The sequence below is a fragment of the Ictidomys tridecemlineatus genome, chromosome 3, assembly GCF_052094955.1.
Source record: "Ictidomys tridecemlineatus isolate mIctTri1 chromosome 3, mIctTri1.hap1, whole genome shotgun sequence".
NCBI lineage: Eukaryota > Metazoa > Chordata > Mammalia > Rodentia > Sciuridae > Ictidomys > Ictidomys tridecemlineatus.
In genome coordinates, this window is record NC_135479.1 from 141026284 (window position 1) to 141049816 (window position 23533).

Consider the following 23533-nt stretch of genomic DNA (forward strand, 5'->3'; position numbering starts at 1 on the left):
AGCCCTTTTTATTTTTTATTTTGAGACTCTGTCTAAGTTGCTTAGGGCTGCATTAAGTTGCTGAGGCTGGCCTTGAACTTGAGATCCCCCTACCTCAGCCTCCTGAGTTGCTGGGATTACTTACAGGCATGCACTACCATGCCCAGCTTGACATTCTTTTTAGGGGAAGTCTTAAGAAGGATATAAAGTTAAGATAGGACAGGCAGTTTGGAATGGGGACTTTTATTTAAGGTTTGGCAGTAGATATAAACTATAATAACTGTCCCAGAGTAAAGGAGCATCAAGTGGGCAGTAATGGAAAAAGATTTTCATCTAAGATACAACAAGTAAGACTGGAGGAATGATACAGGGGAAAAAAGACAATAAGACACAGAACACTAGACACCATTAAGATCAAGTCATTACCAGGAGCCCCAATTTTCATATTTTGTTAGTATGGATGTTATCTGTAGCCTAATACAACACAGAGCCTCTAAATTTTCCTAACATTCTCTTTCCAATTCCAGTGTAGAGTTCTTACAACTGAGCTGTGAGTCATAATTTGGTAAGAAAACATAAATTTCTATAAAACTGTGAAAACATCCCTACTGTTCACTTACTTTTCTTTCTTCCCATTACTTAAGTAGATGTGTAACACTAATATTGCCAATGTTATATATCAGTTTATACCTTCCCCTGCAAGGTTAAGTGTTCACAAAGAAATCTCTTCTTTACTTACAACTGTACAGCACGGCACTTTTGAAGGTATCCCATCTTCCTCTGTTGCCCCATTAGGTCCAGGTGCCTCTTTCCTCCTCTTCCTTGAATTGACTTTGGCTGAACTCTGTGCATCCATCTTCTTTTAACTGGTAATAGAAAGTGGAAAAATGTTTGTAACCAGTATTTCATAAATGCTAATACACTCAGCAAAGCAATGCACACATTTCACCAAGATGAGCCAAGAACATCTGGCAAAAACAACAAAGCCTCACAAAACAGGCTCTGAGAGAAACAGTGAAACACTTCTGTGTAAAGCAATTAATCTCCTGACCTCAGAAGTTGTACCTGCTACCAATGCAACCTCTACACTTCTAATTTTATATCTTGACTATATGCAAAAGATTAGGATAACCTGGCTAAAAAAAGACACCTCTCTAGGTTGCTTATCTGGCATCTAAAATGCTTGGGACCAAAAGTATCAGATTTCAGATTCTTGAGATTTAGAATATTTGCACAGGGTTAAGCATCCCTAATGTGAAAATCTGAAATCCAAAATGCTTGGGAATCTGAAACTTTTTGGAAAAAAAAAAAAAAATATATATATATATATATATAAAATATATATATATATAAAATATATATATATATATATATATATATATATATAAACCTATATAGATTGAATACCCCTTTTATCATTTCTGGTTCAATTGGAGACATGGCAGGTGCAAGGCAATGTGAAAGGTATGACTAGTAAAGACAGAGGAAAAAAAGACTTTTATTTATTTGTTTATTTTTATGTATATTCATATTCATTCATTTATTTTTTGCAATATTGATGATTGAATATAGGGGTATATTACCACTGGGCTATAACCCCAGATCTTTTTTGTTAAGAATTTCATTAAGTTGCTGAAGCTGGCCTTGAACTTATGATCCTCATGCCTCAACCACTTTGGTTACTGAGATCACAAGTGTTTGCCACCACCCCTGGTGAGAAAAGAGACTTCTTAAAAGGATAGCTATTCCAAGTCCTGGTTTAACATATAAGCATGGATTTCTTAATTCAAAATGCTTTGAAAGCCAGGCATGGTGGTGCATACCTATAATCCCAATGGCTCAGGAGGCCGAGACAGGAGGATGGAGAATTCAAAGCCAGCCTCAGCAAAAGTGAGGCACTACACAACTCAGTGAAACCCTGTCTCTAAATAAAATACAAAATGTTCCTGGGGATGTGACTCAGTAGTCAAGTGCCCATGAGTTCAATCCCTGGTACCAAAAAAAAAAAAAAAAAAATGCTTTGTAGACCATTCTACTAGCGTTTAGCTCTATGGAAACTGAAGTAATAGTGTACCTTAAATGTTATTTCCCTTCCTTTTTCAGACCTATATTCCCTTCCTCTTTCAGGGTCTTAGTACCTTAAGCTTACTCAGAGTCTCCAGCTATTAAAAGTCTACCCAGGTTTTTCTTCATCCAAAGGAAACTCATTTTTAGTGTCTCACTTTGCAAAGAGTTCTAGCAACTAGTTTATCATAGGAAAGTTCTGAATATTTGCTATTTCCTATTTAAATGTTGGCTTGTGCAACATCTCCTGCAGGGATATTTATATAGTTCTCAGGTAATACAATTTGCTCAATAAGTTAATTTATTGATAATGATAAAATGTAAAAATATCAGCCAAATATTTGGGATAGGAAAAGTTCTGTGATTAACTGTCATCTTTAAGATAATGATACAGTGAAAAATCATCAGGGTAGAAGTAAAAGGATAGCTACACAATGAGGTCATATTTTGCCTCACTGCTCCTATAAGACCTCCTGAATGAGCATTTATCTAAACAAATTGTGCTTTACTTTCTTTCCTCCTGCTAAATTCCAAGTGGTGATGTGACAAGATCTACAAGAAACCTGGCCTGGTTCTTAAGAGACTAAAGGTGACACCCCATGAGTCATAGGTAAGTATTAGACTGACAAACACATAGCTGAGTCTAAAGTGAAAAATAAACACCACCCAGAAACTGTCTTTCATTACAAATGTGAATTAATATTTAATACTAAGTTCTTCCAGTTATAACAATCAGAACTTTTATTTACTGCTGCTATTAATTATTCTTTCAAAACATCCAGAGGTCAATACTCTCAAGCCATTGATCTAAAAGGCCTGCTAAGATTGTCTAATCAATCCAATCAGTGGCACATGACTGGATTGATTAGACACTCATTTTCTCTATCACATGAGCAAAGTGGAACTTGGCATCAGAAAAATCAATATTATCAGGCAGTCAATAATGTGAGCACTTAACTGTGAGCAAGGTACTCTTAATAAACTAAATCCAGAGAACATTATGCTAGGTGAAATAAGCCATGTACAGAAAGAGAAATACTGCATAAACCTCACTTATATGTGGAATATAAAAAGTGATCATAATAAAGTAACAATAGATATATTATTACCCACTGTATATTTCAAAATTGCTCAAAGACTAGATTTTAAATGCTTTTACCACACATACAAAAGAAGATTAACTATGTGAAGTGATCAATTTGTAAATTAACTTGATTTTTATCATTCCACAGTAAACATATATCAAAACATTATAGTGAGGGCTGGGAATGCAGTTCAGTTTTAGAGTACTTGCGGAGTACATGTGAAGCCCTGGGTTATATCCACATACCAAACACACAGAGACACACACAAAATTGCAGTGTATCCCATAAACATACGGTTATTATTGCCAATTAAAAATACAATAAAGTGAAAGTACCAAGTATTTTCTCAAGGAAAATTTAATCATTGTAAGAAAATCACATGCAGAGCCCCACCTTAATATAAATATTTGATATAAAAATATTCTTCAGCATTCCAAAACCAGTAGGTGAACCCTTTGCTGAGGAACAAGATATTTACATAGTTTCAAAGTATTTCCCCATAGATTACTTATTAATTACAAAGGGAAAGTGTTACTTTGGTAGTAGAAAAAAAATTTCAGCAAAAACATCACCAATAATGCCTCCTGATATAAGGCACTGAGGACATATTACCTACCAAAAATGTGTAAACTACTTCAATTCACAAGAAAACAAGCAAAGAAACCCCAATTAAAAGATATTCTACAAGGAATCTGTAATCTTCAAAAAATGTCAACCATGGGGGAAAAAAAAGGCTAAAAGACTATTCCAATTTAAGAATAAAGAGACAACTGAATATAATGCATGATTCCAGGTTGGAGAGGAAATTGTATAAAGGATAGTTATTAGGACAATCAATAAAATTTGAATACGGATTATATATCAGATAACAACATGCATCTATGTTTACATTCCAGAATTTGATAATTATACTGTTATCTAGAAGGCTGTCATTGTTTTTGGGATACACATACTGAAGTATATTGGGATAAAATATCATGATTTCTACAGCTTGCTCTAGGTGAAAGAAAAACAAAGAAGGAAAAGAATTAGGAGGAAAAGGGCAAGGGGAAGAACATATATTTAAAAGTAAAGAAAATATGGGAAAATCATCAATTTTTAATCTAAATGAGATTTATAGGAGTAGATTTTAATATTCTTGCAACTGTTCTATAGCTTTACTATTTTTTACCTTTTTTTCAAAATAAAAAGAGGAAGAGAGGGAGAAAGAGAAGAAAAACGTGTATATTATATATACAATGAGCTGAGGATGTAGCTCATTGTATATATAATATACAAGTTTAATTTTAATTCAATTTTAAAAAAGTTTAATTTTAAAAGTGCTCTACAACAATTTCCTGCACAGAAAGGACCTCATATGAAATTGACATTTAGGGTTTCTAGAAACACATGATTGATACATACAAATACACACACACACACACACACACACACACACAGAAGTACGTTTAGTAATTTAAGACTCTTACAAAGAAAATAATAATAGCAACAGTTATAATAAAGCTATCCTTTTTTAAATATTTACCATGGGCTAGGCACTGTGCCATGCATTTAATATATATATTACCTTCTTGACCCCTATAATCAAAGAAGTGGGTATTATTAGTACAATGTACAAATGAGAAAATTAAGGATCAGGGAAGTTAAGCAACCCCACCCAAGAGACCAGATAGCTAATAAGTAGGAAAGCCAGACTTTAAATTCAGCCTTGTCCAATTCTAAAACTTGTACTTTTCTGTCTTTCAGAGATACAATTTTTTTGTGTGTGTATATAAGCCAGTAAGCCTAACCAAACGCTGGAATAAAAAGTCATGATTACTCAAAGGTAAAAAGGTCCTAAGGCAAACCAAATAAAACTGATATAGCTACTGGCCTGATTCAGAGATTGCCAATCAGGCAGCCATACAGATCAACAGACCTTTCCTACTGGATGGTGTTGCTAAGGTTTCCTGATAAACTGAAGCGATAAAGAATTCTTTTACCTCTGCTCCTCCTCTTCTATATTACAAAAAGGTGATCTTTTAAAGACCTGTATATTTCTCATTTGTGGTACAAAACGGAGTTTTAAGGGTGCTATAATAAATCAGGGGTCAATGTCATATTCACTATTATTTCCCATAACTTCAAATTAAAATCCCTAATCCTTACTAAAAAAAAAAATAAAAAAATCTAAAAACACATTTACAGGAGCTTCTCAGAAGTCTTTGCTCTGTTTTCTTTTTTGGGGGGAGTGGTGGTGACTAGGGTAGCTTTAGGCTTTAATGAAGTATAACTGACATACTTTAAAGTGTATTTATGAGTTTTAACACATTTACACACATGTGAAATTATCAAAAGTAAGAAAATGAGCATATCTACCACCCTCAAATTTTCTCATACCACTTTATAATCTTTATGATCGTTTCTTCCCTAATCCAACTTTTCTGTTTTTTCTTTGACAACACATCAAATATGCAACACAAAAAATTTGCTTTGTTTTTAAATGTTTATTTCTTAAAGTACTATATCATCTTGTCATATGATTGAATTTAACTAGCCAAACATACCAGATATATCATACTAAAAACAAAAAAAAAGGCTTTTTACTCCAAGAGATAATGTTATCAATGTGGCTGTCAAAGATATTTTAAAGCCTAGCAATATCTAAGGTCTCTAAATGAGTCTCTAGATCTTGTGACACTGGCTCTATTTCACGAGTTTTAAAAAAGAGACACAAAGAATATAACTCAAAGCATACTTTAACATACCACAAATGGGATTTGGGACAAGAAAAAAAAAAGACTGGTGACTACCTATTTAAAGTAAACTGGGTGCAGTGGCGCATGCCTATAATCCCAGCAGTTTAGGAGGCTAAGGCAGGAGGACTACAAGTTCAAAGCCAGCCTCAGCAAAATCCAGATGCTAAGCAACTCAGTGAGACCTTGTTTCTATAAAAATACAAAATAGAGCTGGGGATGTGGCTCAGTGATTGAGTGCTTGAGTTCAATCCCCAGTATCCAAAAAAAAAAAAAAAAAAGCTAAAGTAAAATTCATAAGCATAGAAAAAAAATTAAGGCAGCCATTATTACTGTTAACATATATAAATTACATAACCCTTTGGTATATAATAGTAATATTCTATCTGTATTTCAGCTGGTCACATATATTCTTTAACAAAAATCTCTCTCCATCCTATATAAATCTCTCTCATCAAATGGCTAAGGAAGAGAGTGTTTCTTAGTACTTTTTACCTATGTTGAATTTTGAGAAATGTAAACATCTTTAACCTCACCCTGTCAGTATAGTGCAGTGATTAAGAAATCCAAACTTAAAATCAGATTACCTAAGTACGAATCCTATTCTCTACCACTTGGCACTTAGACAAATTCCTTAATCTCTCCAAGTCTTATAAGTATTATCTATCAAATAATGTTTAAGTGGGATAATCCAGGTAAAGCCCTAGCTCAGTACCTGGCATAGTAATTGCTTATAAATATTAGCTGCTATTATTACTCAGTAGTAGTAGTTGTCATCATGTGCCGTAAGCTTACCTTCTATGTATCCCTACATCAAAAGAGATGTTAGGTTTTCCTCCTATGGTTACTGTTTTAGTCTGGTTTTCATTATAACAATAAAATACCTGAAAAAAAAGCTTTTTTATAAAGAAAAGAGGTTTATTTAGCATACAGTTTTAGAGTCTGAAAGCCCAAGATCAGTTGGCTCCTTGTGCTCAATCTCTGGTGAAGGCCTGCTGGCAGATGTCATCATTATGGTGGGAACATATTCAAGAGGAAGAGATCACATGACCACACAGGAAGCCAGGGAGAGGGGAGGGGTCAAGTTTATTCTTTTTATAACAACCCTCTTGAGAAAACTAACTCAGGATCCCACTGGAACTACCTTAATCCCTTTAAGGGAAGCCGCCGCCCTCCCCCCCCCCCAATAATCTCCATTACACTCCATTTCTTAAATATCCCATATGTAAACCAGCTGTGGTGGCACATAACTGTAATCCCAGTGACTCAGGAGGCTGAGGGAGGAGGATCACCAATTTGGGGCCAGTCTTAGCAACTTAGTGAGATAACTTAAGGAGACACTGTCTCAAAATTAAAAATAAAAAAAGGCTAGGAATGTAAAGTGGTAAAGTGCCCCTGGGTACCCCCAGTACCCCCAAAAAAACAAAAGCAAATAAATCAAAGTATTCCATGCCTTCTCCCAACTATAAAGTTTCATATCTATCTCACAATGCAAAATACACTCATTCCACGCCATGGTACCAAAGTCTTAAGTAGTTCCAGCATCATTTAAAAGTCCAAGTTCAAAGTCTCATCGGAGGCTCAAGGCAACCATTTACAGTTGTGAGCCCCTATAAAATTAAAAACAAGTTACAGATTTCTAAAATAAAATGGTGGAATAAGGATAAAATGAATACTTCTATTCCAAACAGAAGATAGAGGCAGTAAAAAGAAGTAATCGGCTCAAATCAAAATCAAAACCAAACCAAAGCTCCAAGATACTGTGCACACTGTGGCAAGGGGTGGATCCCCAAATCATTGAGCAGCTATACCTCATGGCTTTGCTGATCACAGAACACACAGTTACTCTTTGGGGCTTGTTCTACATGCTGCCTAGCAGGCATTGCATGATGCTGGTAGCTTTACCTTTCTGGTCCACACTGTGGCCAAAGAAAGGAAGGAAAGAAGTTAGTTTACTTAGATCATGATTTGGAGACTCAAGGCCCACATTTGGTTAGTGACAGCCTTTTTGCTAGCAGTATCTTGGGGTGGGCAGAGAATATCACATAGCTAGAGACAAGGAACATGCATGTCTGTTTTGGTTTCTCTCTCGCTTCTTATAACGATCATGGAGCTCCACCCTGATGATCTTATCTAGTCCTAATCACCTCCTAAACATCTCAACCACCTCTAAACACCATAGCTGGATTAAGTTTACATCCTCTTAATACCTCACAATGGGGATTAAATTTCAACACGTGAACTCTTGGGAAGCACACTCAAATAATATCAAAACCATGGTACTACAATTATAAAAAGTATACTTTCACTAGGTGCAGTGGCACACACCTGTAATCCCAAGCCCTTGGGAGGCTTAGACAGGAAGATGGAGAGTTCAAAGCCAGCCTCAGCAAAAGTGAGGTGCTAAGCAACTCAGTAAGACCCTATCTCTAAATAAAATACAAAATAGGGCTAAAGATGTGGCTCAGTGGGCGAATACCCCTGAGTTAAATCCCTGGTACCCACCCCAGGAATTTAAAAGTTTACTTTCAATGCAAAAGTATCATAAAATATGAAGTGTATACTACATTTCTCTCCCCCATCCTTACCCCTATACCATTTTAAAAATCACTATTCTAGCAAGAACTCTTCTGGAGTCTGAGTTAAATTATGATGAAGAAACATTACTACCTCTACTATTAGCAATTATATAGAACCTGTATGCCCAAACACTTTAAAATTACTGAAATTCTCTTAATGTTTGGTTTTGGTACCAAGGATTAAATCCAGAGTTTAATTAAACTCAACCACTAAGCCACATCCCTAGCTCTTTTTTGTATTTTATTTAGAGATATGGTTCTCACTAAGCTGCTTAGGGCCTTGCTAAATTGCTAAGACTGGCTTTGAACTTGTGATCCTCCTGCCTCGGCCTCCCAGGCCCCTGGAATTACATGCCTGGCTAATGCTCACCACCTTTTGAGATAGGTATATTATTTTTATCACTCATTATAGATAAGGAAACTGAGGGACAGAAGGTCACACAGCTAGCAAAGATCCAGGCAGGAATGAAATTCAATCAGTGGGCTTCAGAAAACACTAATGTATAATTATCTACACTACACTACATTATACAAGAGATACCTGATAACTCTCTCTAAATATCTGAATGTTTGTCATGTTGGTCAGGGCAGTAAGAGTCTAGACAACAGAAAATCGCCTTGTTGGAAGATGCAGACACAAGATTTTAACTAAACACAATAACAACAATAACAACATCTTGTAAGGAATAGGAGTTATATGAAAAGGAACTGGGTTACCCCAGGAGGCCCCACATTTTGGCATGCCAAGACACTCAGGCAAAGGTGTTCACTAGAGACAGCTTTCTGCTACAGAAAATGCCCAAGACAAGGAAAAATATGTAGGAAAATTTTCTCACTTTCTTGATAAGACTTTAACAAACTAACACCTGTAGTAACATACAGAGATGCCAATTCACGCCTAAATTCAGTACGGTATCCACCCAGTCCAATAAACCTGCAGTTGCACTGCTTGATTTTACAAGCAAATGTTTGAGTAGAAAATATTTTACAATTATCTGTTGAAAGAACCTACTGATAGAGTCTGAGTCAGTACTGAATCTGAGAAATTATAGAAAACAAAAAACGTTAAGAACTGGACAAATGTCTTAGAAGTTAAAGGAGAACTCCTGAAACTATAGCTGAACCATTGTAGAAAATGTTCTGGTCTCTCGACATGATCACAAGTTCAAAGCCAGTCCTAGCAATTTAGTAAGGCCCTAAGCAGCTTAGTGAGAACCCTATCTCTAAATAAAATACAAAAAAAGAGCTAGGGATGTGGCTTAGTGGTTGAGTTTAATTAAACTCTGGGTTTAATCCCTGGTACCAAAAACAAACAAACATTAAGAGAATTTTCAGTAATTTTAAAGTATTTGGGCATACAGGTGCTATATAAGTGCTAATAGTAGAGGTAGTAATGTTTCTTCATCATAATTTAACATCAGACTCCAGAAGAGTTCTTGCTAGATTAGTGATTTTTAAAATTTTTTAGATAATTATATCATCATGACAGATGGACAAGAAAGAAAAAAGCTATGTGCTTCTAACCTGAAAGATGGGTGGGCATAGTTATCACCAGTATTTCTAAAAGCTATCAGATATACTACTTCAGATTTTTTTTTTTTAATTACACAAGGCCCTGGGTTCGACCTCCAGCACAAAAAGAATAAAATAAAACAAAAAGAGTACAACATTTAAACATTTTTAGGAATAGGAAGGTTACTATCTCATAAGGAATTCATTTTGATAAATGAACTAATAATGTATCAGTGCAACAACTAAAAAAAAGTTAATTCTTCTCAATTAGATGAAATCTGCTTTCTAAGGTGGGAGGCTTCAACTTAAAGGGCTAGTACTGTCCCTTTATTTCTTCAATAAAGTATACTTTATTGTAGCTTTTCAAATACATGAAAACATAACTCATGTTCCTTAAGTCTCCCCTTTCCATGGCCAAACATTTCCTATAACTGTTCCTCAAAATTCCCCTCACTATCTCTCAACCACTTCCAAACACATAGTATGTCCATATTCCCAGAAGTGAAATCAATGATTTCTCATTGGCCTAAAGGAGGCTCAACAAAGTAGAACAAGACTTTCTCTTCTGAATATAACATGTCAAAACCTGAAGTATGGGCTGGTAATATGGCTCAGTGGTAGAGCACTGAATGTATGAGGCCCTGGGTTTGATCTCCAGCACCACAAAACAGCAACAACAACAAACAAGCAAAAGAAAAACTAAAATAATTTCAAATTATGAGGAATGACTGGCTTTAGATTGAGATCATTCAAACTTCTTTAAGAGCAAAACTTTGTTACTTCAACAATTAAATGGAAATACTTCTAAAAATTTTCCACGCTCTCCTTTCATTAGCTATTAACTTTTCTTGACAACTCTGGAACTCTGGCCTGACCAAGTTCTATAAAGCTGGGTTTTAAAACTATGTTATGCTTTCTGTCGTTTCTGTGATTCTTCTCTAACTTTCAACCCTCATTTTCCAATGCTGCAAATTTCCAATATGTAGATCATTTTTTTATGATCTTGGTAACCAAAACAAAATTCTTGTAATTATGTGAGCTCTATCAGGGAGATTCCCTGAAATAGGGATCGTGGCTATGTTTCCAGGGCCATTATTCCTTGTAAATAATGAGTGCTAAAATGTTTGTTGAATGAACAAATAATATGCACACTAAGTATAAATATTTATTCTACAATAATACTCTCTTAAAAAAGGAGGAAGAATCTGTAAACAATTAAATGCTAGGACTTTGTGTCATCTATTTTGACCTACCCACTAAATGGAGGCCATAGTGAGGTATTTATTCCTGGACATCCATCAATGAAGTTCAAGATTACAGTAGCATTCTGAGAAATCACTGGTGTTTAAGTATATTGTTATTTAAAACCTCTAAGCCTTTTTCATATGAACTTCCCAAGCTAGACTTCCACTATCCTGGATCTATATACTTATTTGCCTGAAGATTATACATTCACTCCTTTTTTAAAGTTGATCTTGTTGGTCACAATCCTTTGAAGTTAATATTGGTTGGTCTGTTTGTTCTAAACTGTTGAGATAATTTCAAATCTTGAATGACATCTATTATATTTGCTATTTATCACAAGTTATAAAAACTATAAATATGAAAAAAATAAACATGGCTTTTATGTCTATATCCAAGGTACTCCTGAAAATGCTGATCAGGACAGACATATGTTCCCATATTCCAATATGACATATCACTAGAAGCCTCTCTCTTCATTGAGATCCACCCTTAATACTCTTTATGTAAAATACAAAGAAAGAGATTATCTCCAGAAAATAGAATACAGACTGTATTTAGAATTCTTAGTAGTTATGGTATTCAATAGGATATAAATCCATTTCACAATGCAAACATCCAATCCACATTTCTACATGACAGCCCCAAAGATTATAATGATAATAGTGATTATAATAATTATAACTAGCTAGGAACAATGGTGCAGGCCTGCAATCCCAGGTATTCAAGAGGCCAAGGCAGGAAAATTGCAAGTTCCAGGCCAGCCTGGGCAACATAACAAGATTCTGTCTTAGAATAAAAAATACAAAGGGTTGGGGATGTAGCTCAGTGGTAGAGTATATGTGATTTCAATCCCTGGTACTGCAAAACAATACTGGTTGTTGTTATTATTTTATGTAAATATACCTATATTTATATTAATTAAAATAATAATTTATTATTATTATAGTTATATAACTAACACTCAGAGTACTTCCTATGTCAATAAGTTTTAAGTATATTAAATAACTTAATTCTCACAATAATCCTACAAGGTAGATAATGCTATTATCTTTATTTTATACATGAGGAAACTGAGGCACAGGTAGATTAAATGACTTGACTGAAATCATTCACACACCTACCACACAGCAAAAATGGATTTTTCTATATTCCAATAAAACTTTACTTGTAAAACAAAGGTGGCCAGCCCAGTACTTGAACTCATAAATTTTAACTTGAGGGTCTGTGCTCTTAACTACAACACTCTATGACCCATTATATAATACAATCACAGATTCACTTAGTCATGATCACTTATTGCATGTTGACCAGGACACACTATGTTAGAGAGGAATTTAATTTCACTTTTCATAAAACTGGCCTCCCTTCTAAGCATATCGTGCCGCTACACCAGGAATCACAACATATGAACTGAGATTTAATTCCAGGTCCCCCTGGTTCCTTAACTGTAGGTTAAGGTAAGTCCCCTTAATGCTAGGAATTTCTTCATGTGTCTAAGAAAGGTTCTGGTAAAATGTACTTATCTTCTGAAACATGGTAAGAATCAAATGAGAAATTAGATATAAACTCTTATAATAATCCTAATCTGAAAAGACTACCTTGTCATCTGGAAACTCATCTGTTCAGTGTGGCTTCATCCTCAGCCCTAATGGTAGAAAGTGCCAAACCTAAACCAATGACCACATCATACTCCCTGATCACAGAAAACCAGGGTGTAGGGTGGCAGGGGAAGGGCCTTGGTAAGTGACCTAAGTAAATCCAATCAGAGCAAATCTCAGGAAATGCCTGGACATAGATTATTAGTTCTTTCTTTGTGTATTTAAACCTGGGGATGTAGCTCTAGGAACCATTCTGTAACTACATAACTTTCGTTTTGTAACTAGAAAGAAAGCCTTTCTGGAGTCAAGCAACACAAAGAAAACAGAGCTGCTGATGATAAACCAGATCAAGAACTGTTTGATTATGCCAATCAATATATTCTCCTCTTGCTTAAACCTATTAAGCTGTTTGTTTGTTTTTACCACTTGGAACAAAAAAAATCATAATTCAAACATGCAGTACCTAATAATGAGCCCTAGTGTACAGTAATTGCCCATTGTTTAACTGAATCAATGTAGTAACAGAAAGCTGCTATGAGGGGCTGGGGATGTGGCTCAAGTGGAAGCGTGCTCGCCTGGCATGCGTGCGACCCGGGATCGATCCTCAGCACCACATACCAACAAAGATGTTGTATCCGCCGAGAACTAAAAAATAAATATTAAAAATTCTCTCTCTCTCTCCCTCTCCTCTCTCACTCTCTTTGAAAAAAAAAAAGAAAGCTGCTATGCATTTTTGAAAAAGTATTTTGCTTCATCTGTTTCCACTATTTCTTATCTATTTATTCTATTTGTTATCTGCTTACATATACTTCTATTTCTGTGTGTGTATGTGTGTGTTTTTTTTTTTAGTTGTTGATAGACCTTTATTTTATTTCTTTATACATGGTGCCGAGAATCGAACCCAGTGCCTCACATGTGCCAGGCCAAGTGCACTATTACTGAGCCCCAGCCCCAGCCCCAGCCCTATTTTATTTTTCTAGACAGGCTCTCTACCTCTGAGTTATATCCCTAGCCCTAGTTCTTCTATTTTTCTAAAGATAACTTTTGTGTTTTATTTTATACTTTACATTATACTTTTCAAATTGAAGTCTTAAGATTCTTTTAATTTTGAATATATGTTTTATATATTCTTTAAGTTTAAAAATATATCTAATGCTTTCTGGGTTTTAGTATAAACATTTCTATATCTTAGGATATGATGAAGAGGAAGAAAACACCATATCATATACATTTTATAACAATAACCCTAAAAGAATTCAGAAATTAAAAAGATTAATCCTCATACCTTTCCTCTAGACTAGTAATGTTTAAAATTTGACTTTTTAGGTCTCTCAAGGTTTTGGTTTTTTTTTCCCTTTTCTCAATGGCCCTCTTAGATCAACCATCGGTTCACTCATATCTACTAACTTTTATGTACCACCACAGCTTGTGGAATTATTTAATAATAATGCTTAAAATAATGTAAAAATTACTCTCCAGTTTCCTTCATGTTCCAATAGATGCCACCTAGACACATCAACTTTGCTACTGATCCAGTATAGAGAAAAGGTACGTGAGAGGATAAGGATATTCTAGATATAATAAGCACATCATAATATTTTTAAACTTTAATATACTTTCATTTTAATTAGTTTAATATGGTCAGATCCAGGGCTGGGGCTGTAGCTCCGTGGCAGAAGCTCAGTGGCAGAAGCTCAGTGGCAGAAGCTCAGTGGCAGAGGTCTTGCCTAGCATGCATGAGGCACTGGATTGGATCCTCAGCTCCACATAAAAATAAACAAATAAGGGCTGGGGTTGCATAGCTCAGTGAACTGGGTTCAATTCTCAGCATCACATGTAAATAAATAAATAAAATAAAGATCCATAGGTAACTAAAAATAAAATAAAATATTTAAAAATAAATAAACAAAAAAAGGCATTCTGTCCATCTACAACTATAAAAAATTTTTTTAAAATATATAGGATATATATTTATATATATATATTAAATATATAAAATATATAGGATCCATATATAGGAGGGAAGTCCACTATAAGAATGTGAAATTGGCTGGGGATGTGGCTCAAGCGGTAGCGCGCTCGCCTGGCATGGATGCGGCCCGGGTTCGATCCTCAGGACCACATACAAAGATGTTGTGTCAGCCGAAAACTAAAAAATAAATATTTTTTAAAAAATTCTCTCTCCCCCCCCCCTCTCTCTCACTCTCTCTTTAAAAAAAAAAGAAAAAAAAAAGAATGTGAAATATTCCATGGACAGGATGTGCAACCCGAAAGTTTAGCAAAATTTGGGATGTAGATATAATCTTATATACAGATATCTAAAATATAATGTTAACACATTACAATGCATAAAACCTCAGCCATTATCTATGTTGGCCAACTAGAAAGAACCATAGTAAAAAGTGGTCAGGACAAGCGCAATAGCTTGTGTTTACACCACAGTTAAATGCATCTGTTGAAATCTGATATCTCAACAAATAATACAAAGCATTAAATCTTTGTTGGAACAGTTAAATTACTACTTAGAAGCAAAGTTGTCAATTCAAAACACAGAGATGCTTTGGGAAAGCACAAGAAAAAACAGTAAAGAAGAGTGAGAAAAGAAATGACACTGTTCATCTAAAACAAAACTCACACAATCCAGCACAGCATGAGATTGGAGACTACTTAGAGAAGCAAATTTCCATTCAGCAAAGGTAACTCATTGGCTAAGGAGGATTTGCAATGCTTTATGCAGAGGTTCTCTCAGTTCCTGCAATGCTTTCTCCAAAATGGACCAAGCAGTCCTCTCTATTGAGCTTTCTGGGTTAGCAGGGCTAAACACTGGAAAAATGTGATGGTCAAAGCCTGTGCTGGTGAAGACTTCAGAAATTTCTTTGTCCAGAGATTTTAGCTTTTCTTCAATTTCAGATTTAACTTTTAAAAATACTTGTGGGTCCATGGGGCTGGGGCTATAGCTCAGTGGCAGAGCACTTGCCTAGCATGAGTGAGGCACTGGGTTGGATCTTCAGCACCACACAAAAATAAACAAATAAAATAATGGCATTCTGTCCATCTACAACTACAAAAAATAAAAATAAAAAAATAATTTTTCTAAATACTTCTGGGTCCAGAGATTGTGAAACTTTATCTAGTTGAGCCCCTTGGGGTGAGAGAGGATGTTGTTCTTGAGAGAGTCACAAGTAGGTGAAAACCACACACTTTGTTTCATAGTGAAATTCTAGAGACATGGTAGTAGAGGACACCACTGGGTTGGCCAACAGAGTTCCCAAGAGGTCTACTTACAGATGTGTAAAACCTGTAATCCCAGGTGATTGAGAGGCCAGCCTGGGTAGCTTAGGGAGATCCTGTCTGGCCCTGGCTCCTGTCCCAGAAGAGATGAAAGAGATGGCGGCTGCAGTTGCTTCCCACAGGATCCCCAAGAGGTAGTTAATGCTTGGACTCACAGCCCTAATCAACCACCAACACTATGTTGGAGGGTGCATATCATAATGTTTTAACAGCTTTTTAAGTCATTATACTGAAATTTAACAGTACCTAAAATAACATCATCTTTACAACATTCACAATTGCCCAGTAACCATTTAAATATTTCCAACAAATAGGAACAACATTTCTCAGACTGTTTATGATAACTGCACCATTTGTAATCAACCAATACCATTCAAAGAAAGATGCAGTAATAGCCCTGGAAAAGGAGGTGACTATAAATTCAAGAGGAAAAAAATATGTATACACACAGAGACTGCCTTAATATCTTTCTTTGTCCAGTGGGAGACAGGATTGGAAAATGATGGCACCTTTTCAGAGCCAATGCAGATCACCTAATGCCCTGCAGATGGATCCTGGCTTTCAGTCATAGCACTCACATAAATTAAATGGGGATGAGTCAGAAAGAAAAGAAGTCAGTGGGCTAGGGTTGTGGCTCAGAGGTAGAATACTTGTCTAGAATGTGTGAGGCACTGGGTTTGGTCCTCAGCACTACATAAAAATATTGTGTCCATCTATAACTAAAAAATAAATATAAAAAAAGAAAAAGAAAAGCAGTCAGACATAAATAGAGAATCTCCTTCATGAGCTCTACAAAGGTAGGCCAAAATTTCCTTTTTCCTTACAGAAAAATTTGTCAAAAGATGTATAACAAGAGAAGGTTGAAGGGGGTTCAGCCAGACTGCAGCATTTGTAAGGCATCATCCAACACCGCTACCCATTCAGTCTCTAGATAAGTCACTATATCTTAGTCACTGAAATTCTCCATGTGAGAACAGATTCTAAATATGAACATGACATGCTCACCTGCCTTCCACCACCACCCTCATGCAGCCTATGAGTACTTCAGGGTCTCCAAAGTTCTCTCGGGATTCAAAATGCAGTGTGTACTGATTTTTTTTTACTCAGATTCATAAAATCTGGCATAATTTCTGCTGACTCATCTCCTAGTACACACTGCTCCCCTTGTTCTTCTATGTTCTAATAAATGCTTGCTTGGATGCATTAACTTTGCTACAGAAGTGGAAAATGTTTGTGGAGAGAACAGAGTAGTAGTGAGAAGACACCAAGGACAGATCTAGTCAAGTATTTTTTCAATATCAATTCTTGAAGAAGATGAAATCTGGGGGCTAATGTGCACATGTCTTTTTTTTAAATAATTTTTTGATAGTTGTAGATAGATGGCATGCTTTTATTTTACTTATTTTATATGGTGCTAAGAATCAAACCCAGTACCTCCAGAGTGCTAGGCAAGCACTCTGCACTGAGCTACAGCCCCAGCCCCATGTCTGTCTTAATGATGAAACTTTTATGGACTCCAACCTAATCCCTTTCATTCTACTTCCTTTTAGACATGGCAAGCAGCCCAGGGCAAAACAGAAGGTCAACTCAGTTTCCTAAACTATGTAACTACCTCAATGATAGCAAGTTGTAATTATAGGCTCCTATGTTTCAAAAATCTGATTCAAACTTAGCATTCTGTTCCTATTTCCCCCATTTCTGGACTTAATGTTATTTTCTTCAGTAAAACTCTATACTCAGCATTTTTCTGCTGGCATACCAATGCCCAGTTCCAAGGCTAAGTAAGCAAGCTTATTTCTTATGTGGGATATTTACCTACTTCTACCAGGGTGGTGCTTAAAAAGGCAAGTTCTATAAATTCCAAGAGGTACATCTAATACTCTTGGCATTCATTAATCATGTCATGCTGTATGTTCAGACCTTTCAGCAGGTAACAGTACAATGGTATCACCCCCCTATAGGAAGTCCTTTGAAGCTTGAAGGAGGATATGGCTAACCCAAAATAGGAAGGAATGGGCTTCAAGAACCAGCAGAACTCCTGGATCAAGGGTTAGCAAACTATATTTGGCAGGCCAAAGATGACCCACTGCCTGTTTTTGAAATTTTTACTGAAATTTTACTGGAAAACAGCAGGCTCATTCACTGATATATTGTCCCTGGCTGCTTCTGTGCTACAACAGAACTAAGTAGCTGCAACAGAGACTATATGACCTGCAATATCTAAAACGTTTGCTATCTAGCCCTTTGCCAAAGAAATCTGCAACTCCCATTCTAGATGAAGACAGAATGAGTTTTAATAATTTGGTGACAAATTTTCCTAGATCTGTGAAATCTAAAGTGGAAATGGTGCTAATAATAGGATTATTTCAAGAAATAATTTCCTGATTTAGGACTAGTGTAGTTTAGGTAACTAGCCTGTATATATCATCACACTATATAGAATAAATCAAAAGAATGCCTGATTGGAGAACTTCTAAGTAAAAAAAAATTCACCTAAATAAAAAAGGTGAATTTCACATCACCTACACTAACAGATTAGTTTTAAGCTAAAGTTCAATGTTACTGTTCAATATCTGAGGCTCATAAATTGCTACATCTAAGATTTGAGCTTTGAACTTGATCTCTTCACTCTAATTTCTCCAGAGAAACCCTTATTCAACAAACATAGAACGATCACTATTCTGTGCAAGACCCTGGTTTAGCCACACAACAAAATAAAATTTATGCTTGGAACTGGCCACATATTTTAGGAAAGAGACTATCCTAGAAATACCAAGGGACATTTGTACCAGGTTCTTAATAGTTCAACAATCTTACCCTGCCACTATTCTATCAGAAGATTTAGTGAGTAAAACCTGTGTGCTCTTCCTAGAGCAGGTTAGGAAACTTATGTCTCTAAGGCAGGGTCTATGATAGAATTCAGGAAGTCTGTGAATTTGGATCCAAAAAGGTTACATATCTATTTTCACTAACTTCTGATCAAATCACCATTTCTTTCAGTTATGAACAATAAGCATAAGCCACAAATGTTAATAATAGACTTAGTAGATAAATAGACTGCCACCAATAGAAATCATGGATAAGGTTTTTTTTAATTTAGTTGTAGATGGACACAATACCTTATTTTTATTTGTTTTTTATGTGGCACTGAGGATTGAATCCAGTGCCTCATAAGTGCTCTACCATTGAGCTATAACCCCAGCCTAATTTCTTATACTTGCTACAAATTCTCTTTAAATAGTATTTACACCCAAAACCATTTTTAAATTACTGTAGTTATAAGACCTACTGATAGACAATAAGCATTATTTACTGTATTAATAAAAAACACATATAGTGCTATATCATACACTTAAAAATATTTTGATACCTATTCCAATTGGCTTTTCTTATAATTCTATGAGATTTTGTTTTGTTTTAATTTTGTTTTGTTGCATATAAAAACATCATTCCAAGCCAGGTATAGTGGCCCTTGACCATAATTCCAGCTGCTCAGAAGGCAGAGGAAGGAGGACCATGAGTTCAAGGATAGCCTGGGCAACACAGCAAGATCCCATTTCAAAAGATTCCACAGGTTTCATCATACTGCCAAAGGAGTCATGACAAACAAGATTAAGACTCCTGTTCTAGGACCAAAAAGTAAGCACATCTATATTAGTTACATCTATATTAGTTACATCTAATGGAACTCTGCAAATTAAAAAAAAAAAAAACTCTTTTCTGGTAAGAGTCACACACTTATTATGTTCTCTAGGATAGAGCAAAGACCAATGTCACTATTTTTAGCAGCCCTCACTTCAAACTGGTTTGCAAATACTTGTGCATGTGATATAACAGCCTAGTAGATCCATGGGTTCCCTTAGCTCATTGGCAGTCATCCTAGTTCAAACACAGAAAGTCTCAAATTAACACAACTTTCAACTTCAACTTGTGATTACAAAAAGAAAGGAGGAAAAAGACTTTTTTTTAAAAGTAGCTACCTACAAATCTGGTTTGTAGATAATATAATTTATAATTCAATTATTTAGGAAAACTAAAACAAGAGAAATTGCAATAAAACTTTTCACACTCCCAAAATGAGTCAATATTGACATCAGATAAAGCAACCTGGGACTTCTGAATCCAAGGCTCTATTGGAATAAACCATTCTCCTTAAAGGATCACATATCCAAAGAGGAGCTCCCCAAGAAAAATAAAACTCCACCTATTTAAGCAAAGAGAAATTGTATGCTGAGGAGAAAACAAAGTCCATTTTCTCATAAATCAAGCTATCATATTGGGGTTTTTTATTTTTATATTTTGTTATTGTTGTAGATGGAAAGAATGCTTTTATTTTACTTATTTATTTTTATATGGTACTGCTGAGGATTGAACCCAGTGCCTCACATGTGCTATGCAAGTACTCTCCCACTGAGTTACATCCCCAGCCCTACCATATTGGTTTTCGGAAGAGAAAGCACAAAGCAGAATAGGTCAAAAAGAATCATTCCATTCAGGCAACACAAAGGATCTCAAAGGGAGTAATGCAGTCCCTAAGCCTAAGTGTTGTAACAATACTCAGTTAATTTCATCCACATCACAAACAGCCCTCTTGAAAGATAATGAGTAGAAAATATTTCAGTGCAACTGAAACATCATTTGAATTACCTACAGTAAAACACCATTCCCAGTATGTTAGGCTTAGCCTCCAGTACATAAATCATCAAATTGGATAGCTAAATGCATTAAAGACCCTCCCATATGGCACTCTAGTCACCACTGCTGATACTACTCATCCTTTTGTCTACCTTTTTTCCCATGATGTTCATCATCTGTTTACCATCGTTACTGCACCAAATCCCATTCTCAATTTCTTTTTACTAGCAACTCTATGTACTTGCAGAATCACTAAATATCAAGATTGAATAAGATTTGAAGGTCATACCTCCCTACCTCCATTTTATTCTTGGCAGAATGTTTTTCATCCCTATTTTCAGTTTCCTTCCCAAGCCTCACTTCTACCCTCAAAACTTCCCTTTCCTCAATGTCTATTCCTAGCAGTTTCTCCTACCACAAACACCTAAATATTCACTGCTTCAATAAATGTCACTGTCCTTATTTCAATAAAACTTCTAGTTCCCAACTAAGATCCCAAATTTCAGCCTTTAGTCATAACTAGTCAACTCAATTACATTCAGGAAACCTCCAGACAGTTCAATCAAATAAAGCCTGTGTCCCAACCACAGATCCCATTTTCCAAACTGCATCTCTGTACTTTCAAACAAGCCCCTAATCATAGAATTATTATAGAATTTATTACATTTTAGTTCTGAAGAAAACTTAGAAATAACCTAATTCAACGTTTCTCAAACGTTTTACTACACTTTACTTCACACATTTTTTTTTTTTTTTTTGTATTGGGGATTGAACCCAGGGACTGGGTTCACACCCCCAGCCCTATTTTGTATTTTATTTAGAGACAAGATCTCTCTGAATTTCTTAGCGCCTCACCCTTGCTGAGGCTAGTTTTGAACTCAAGATCCTCCGGTCAGAACTGCTGGGATTACAGGCCTGCACCCCGCCCCGTTTACTTCAAACACTTTATGATGTAGAAAATACATTTTACATCATAATCTCATATACACTTAAGTGAAACACATTTCATGAAATGATACCCTTACTATGTAAATATACTTAAATTTTCTATCTTATTCCATTTAAAAAAAATTTTTAGCTGTAGATGAACACAACATCTTTATTTTTAGTTGTTTATTTTTATGTGGTGCTGGGGTTCGAACCCAGAGTCTCACGCATGCAAGGCAAGTGCTCTACCACTTAGCTACAGCCCCAGCCCCTATTCCATTAAAAAAAAATTGGGTGCCATCCACTAAAATTAATTCACAGCCGGTTAAATGGATGGAACTCACAGTTTGGGAGACATTAATGTATATCTAAACTTCCCATTCACTGATGAAGAAACTAAAAGTGGTGAGATAGGTTTCCCAACCACAAAAAGTTTGGTTATACAATTAAATTCAGGTGTGTCTGATAAGTCCCAGACGAGTGTGCTTTCCACTAACGACCTCTGTCTGGTCACAGTCTTTGGGTCACACGCTATATCAACTGTGCCACAACCCTACAATACCATCCCCAATTACTGGTCTCACCCTCTTCTCCAAGTCAATCCCTCAAAGTGACTGCGCCTTGTTCAGGGTGCCCTCGCAGTTGCTGCTTCATGTTCCCTTCGGTCAGTCACTATCAGTCACTATCCATCGATCAGAGTCTCCTTGAGAGTTACTGCCCGGTGGTCACGGTCCCCTTGCAGTCACTGCCTGGTGTTCTTCGAGGTCAGAGTCCTTCGCATTCACTGCTCCTAGGTCACAGACTCCTCGCAAAGAGTAACCCTGAGTCATAGTCCCCTCGCTGTCACTATCCCTCGGTCACAGTAGCCTCACAGCCCGTTTCACACACCCCTCGCTTTCACTGACCCACTCCCCAGTCAGTCTCCCGCAGTCCCAGCCCCTCAGTCTCTCCTCTCAAACAGAGCCGCAAACATATGCACACAGAGGGTTCTCACCAGCAGCTCACGCTCCCCCGTGCCTGTTCCGTCGGATTTCTTCCAGGCTCGGAGTCACCGACAAGGGAAGTTGAGAAGGTTGCGGGGAGACGCCCGTGGAAGGCAGCTGACGGAACAGCAGGACGGAAGTCCCGCCTCCTGCTCTTTCTCTTGTCAATCCGATCACGACTTCTCCCCGAAACCCTGACCGCTGACACAGTAGTTCCGCTTTCACGGAGGCCCTCGGGAGTGAAGTGACGGAGCAGAAACACCTGGGGGCAGGAGATAAGAGTGGCTAAGTAAGGGTCAGCCTCCACCGGAAGCCGCGTGTGTGTGTAGTGAAAATGCCCCCTCCTACTGGGATGTGGATGTGCACATCCCACTGTAACACTAACACTCTCTGCAGTCGGTCAAGAAGCCTTACTCAACGGCTCCTTGCTGTCCCATCCCGACCCAAGGTGGTCCTTCTTACTGGCAGACACGCTGACACCTTAGCGTCCACAAACTGGTAGCTCAGACGCTGCGCCTTTTACCACATACTCGTGGCCCAGACTCTGCGCCCTTTACCACCTTGGTGATGGAAGGAGAATTTGTCCGCTGACAAGTCCTCCTCTCCTTTCTTCCAATTATTTTTGACCAGGTTGATTCACTAAAACATGAGCCTTAGGACTCAGCCGAAAGCTCTTGGAGTGGAGTGAATGCAAGGAGAGCACTGATAGGAAAACACACGCAGCAGGGTGTTTGGTGAAGAGAAGCATTTTCCTTTTGTAAAAAAAAAAAAAAAAAAAAAGAACCTTCGGTCTGGCATGAGTGAGGCACTGGGTTCGAGCCTCAGCACCATATGAAAATAAATAAATAAAATAAAGGTATTGTGTCCGCCTACAACTAAAAAAAAAAAATGTGGAGTGGG

At 36.6% G+C, this 23533-nt stretch overlaps 1 protein-coding gene across 2 annotated transcripts in view; it reads right to left on the reverse strand.

Moving 5' to 3' along the window:
* Pcyt1a (phosphate cytidylyltransferase 1A, choline) overlaps positions 1 to 23363 on the reverse strand; it is a 54051-nt gene extending 30688 nt beyond the window's left edge. The window contains exons 1-2 of one of the 2 annotated variants that reach the window (XM_005340281.5): positions 22645 to 23363; positions 719 to 845 (exon numbers count right to left, since the gene is read on the reverse strand). In XM_005340281.5, the coding sequence (XP_005340338.1) occupies positions 719 to 835 (117 nt within the window). In that variant the 5' untranslated portion in view covers positions 836 to 845; positions 22645 to 23363. Of the gene's footprint in view, positions 1 to 718; positions 846 to 17093; positions 17162 to 22644 lie in introns of those variants that run through there. The other variant, XM_078043984.1, reaches the window with a different exon arrangement.
* Between the last annotated feature and the right edge of the window lie 170 nt (positions 23364 to 23533).